Source organism: Hemitrygon akajei, chromosome 4 (genome assembly GCF_048418815.1).
Source record: "Hemitrygon akajei chromosome 4, sHemAka1.3, whole genome shotgun sequence".
NCBI classification, from domain to species: domain Eukaryota; kingdom Metazoa; phylum Chordata; class Chondrichthyes; order Myliobatiformes; family Dasyatidae; genus Hemitrygon; species Hemitrygon akajei.
The window spans coordinates 88,805,418-88,808,574 of record NC_133127.1 but is presented as its reverse complement, the minus strand read 5'-3'; the positions used below and the strand labels follow the sequence as shown (position 1 = coordinate 88,808,574).

The 3,157-nt window shown below is 35.1% G+C and overlaps 1 protein-coding gene across 9 annotated transcripts in view; it reads left to right on the top strand.

Annotated features, from left to right (window-relative positions):
- Nucleotides 1-1,836, top strand: part of gria2b (glutamate receptor, ionotropic, AMPA 2b) — a 129,536-nt gene extending 127,700 nt beyond the window's left edge. For 6 of the 9 annotated variants that reach the window (XM_073043014.1, XM_073043017.1, XM_073043016.1 and 3 more), the window contains one exon: nt 440-1,836. In XM_073043014.1, coding sequence (XP_072899115.1) covers nt 440-604 — 165 coding nt within the window. In that variant the 3' untranslated portion in view covers nt 605-1,836. Of the gene's footprint in view, nt 93-439 lie in introns of all 9 variants that reach the window. The other 3 variants (XM_073043020.1, XM_073043019.1, XM_073043023.1) reach the window with 2 other exon arrangements.
- The last annotated feature ends 1,321 nt before the right edge of the window (nt 1,837-3,157 follow it).

Genomic DNA, 3,157 nt, shown 5'->3' with positions numbered 1-3,157 from the left:
TTAACCCAACTTCCTCGCAGAATTCACAGAATTTTGCAACTTATAAGGAAGGTTACAACGTATATGGGATCGAAAGTGTTAAAATTTAGGGGGTAGGAATGAGGTCCTGTTACAAAATTATAAGTGCACGCTGTTGCTTCATTGTCGCATCTATAAAGCTACTTGCTGAGGAGGCTGATCCAGGGACTGTATGTATTCAATGTTCTACTTATGGGTAAATTAACAGTGATTTGTTGCTTTTCGGTGTGCTATGCATCAGCTTTCAGAGCCTAGCTTTTTACTTTTTGCTTTTCTATGATTTCTATCTTTGCTTTGTGGCACATGCATCAAAATTTGTTTCTTTTTGGTGTACATTATTGTTTCAGCCATCCTTTTTTACAGTTCTCTGTTGGAATGTTTCAGATGGTCAGACTGCTACATGCACTTCTTTCCTTTCCAGATGACCTTTGGTGATGCCATGAGAAGTGAAGCAAGACTATCAATTACAGGAAGCACTGGAGAAAACGGACAAGTTATGACTCCAGAATTTCCCAAAGCAGTGCATGCAGTACCTTACGTGAGGCCTGGCATGGGATTGAATGTCAGTGTAACTGATTTTTCTTGATTGATAAGACTCTTTGAGTGCCTTACATGATGGTTGATGTAAGTTCATCGTTGATTGGTGCGAGGCATCCAGTGTTGTGAAGATATTTTTCTCAAAGAAGAATTCTTGTTATTTTGTGTGGATTTCATCTAATTAGTAATTGGATGCTTTGTTCGCACACACACAAAAAAACATAAAACAAAGTTTTAAAAAAAAACCATCATTGAAAATGTTGGAATTGGAGCTTGACTCACATGCACAACTGATGTGGAAGTACTGGAAATAAAACGTTTGACGAGGCAACGCCCCTGTGTCTGCAGCCACTGTTTAATCCTGGATTCGTATGACTTAAGCACAGTGTCCACTTGACATCAGCCGCATTATGATGTGAAATCTTTTATATATATATTAAAAAAACAAAAGTACACTATTTTTAAGTATTTTCACTATCAAGAAATGGCTTTTAAATAACTCTGCTTCCATACTAATCAAATATTAGTAAAACTAAACTGCAGGAAAGTGAAAAGGCTAGAGGCATCAATTTCATGTTTTTTTTCAAAGCCAAATATGTACATGCGCAGAATTAAAGGGTTCAACTCTTGTAATTTAATACAGTATTGTAAGACTTTCCTGTATATCTTCTTCTTAACATTGGTGTTAATATTAAATACTTGGCAATGCTTGACATTTGAAATAAAATTTTCATATGGTTTATATGCAAAAAGTGTAACTTATTCTAACAGAATTGATCACAATGACTGCATGTATTTGCTGATATCAGGAATGATACAAAGTATTAGTGGTATAAGAAACATTCCAAACTGCACCTAGCCCTGAACATTTTGATGGCTACTGTTTTATGGTAACAGACAAGTCCATTTTTATATGATAACATTGTCCTGATGGTATGAAAATTGCATTGGTGACATATCCATCACTGTAATGAACTCACAGAGGATGGAAATCTGCAGCAAATGATGAAAAAAGCTAAATTAGTTTTGGTTTTCAGTACTTTGTGTACTTTAGCTGCTGGTTTATCTGTGATGCTGAACTATTTTAAATGGAAAAATTCCTCCTTTGAAAATATGGATAATGAAATTTTAAAAGAATATGTTAAGTATTCATGCACTATTATGGTTTAGTAAAGTTTTAAAAATTATAGTGTACTGTATTTTTGTTTGTCAAGGAGGGCTTTTGAAAGTCTTGTAATCTCATCTGATTCAAGGGGTAAAATAAATATGTTCTTTTTTCTATTTCTTGGTTACTTTGCTGTAACAGATCCTTGATTAGATTGCCATGAACTTGTCTTTCTGTCAAACGTTAGTCTTCTTGTTTCTATCAGATTTGCTCGCAAAAGTAAATTCTTCAACAACAATCATTTTGAATTCTCTGATATAATGGATTTTGTTAAGTATCTTGGAAATTGTCCTGTCGCTTTGAAAAATATGTTCAGTTTTCCTTTGATGCATCTCAAATAGCAATTGGAAGCAATTTTAAATGAAGATGCAAAAGGATTTGAGATGCTGTTACAGGTATGCTATTTTTCCTGTGATGTGATTGAAGAATGAAAGCTTAACTCGATATTTTCTCTACCTCATATGCAGCACATATTCCTAGAAATTCATCTCCATTTAGTGGCACTAGACAACCTACATATACTGTCAGCAAGCTGTACCACGTCTCTTAATTTAGTTATCTTTGAAGTCAAAGAAACTGAATTTCTGGAACTGTGCACATGAACACTGCCACTGTTGTAAAGTGCCAACTCAGGCATGAATTTCGAGGAACTATCTGTCAAAATATGGTTACATACATGTCAGATGATCAAAAAGCCACTTAAAACATCAAAAGTGATTAGATTGATATACAAATTGCTGTGAAAAGTGGAGAGTCAAACAAGGACATGTTACATCACAGATAGGGACTAACATACAAAATGCACAATACTGGAAAGAGAATATTTATTTGTTTTCTCCCTTATAAGATTTGATTGATGTGGAAGATGCACCCTTCACAATTGGAACAGTTTTTAGTGTGGGTTCAACGTGACGTCTATAATTGCCTTTTATTATGACATTGTGGTCAGCAGGTTGCATGGAACTAGAGACAGTTACCTAGTGGATTTCTTCAAAGATCAGTTCTTGGCCCTCAATTATTTACTCTAAAGATGGCTTGGAGGTTGGAGCAGAGTATAAGGACTCCAAGTCTAGAGGTTACACAAAAATAAGTGGAGGACATGTTTGATCGAGGATACTTGGACTCAGTAATAGAATATAAATGGGCTAAGGGAGTGGATAAAAACTTGTTGAATGGAGTTAATATGGGAAGATGGAAAAGGCCATGCACTTCATTAAGTGGAATCTAGAAGCAGACTGTTATATAAATGAAGACAGATTGTAGATGAGTGAAGTACAAAGAGATCTTGATGTTTTTATGCACAAATTGGAAAGGAAAGTTAGCAAGCAAGTGCAGTAAGAACTAGTAAGACGGATTCAATTTGGATTTTATTGCATGAGGGATGAAGCTGAGAAATAAAGAAGCATTGTTACATTTGTACAGGGTTCTAGTCAGGCC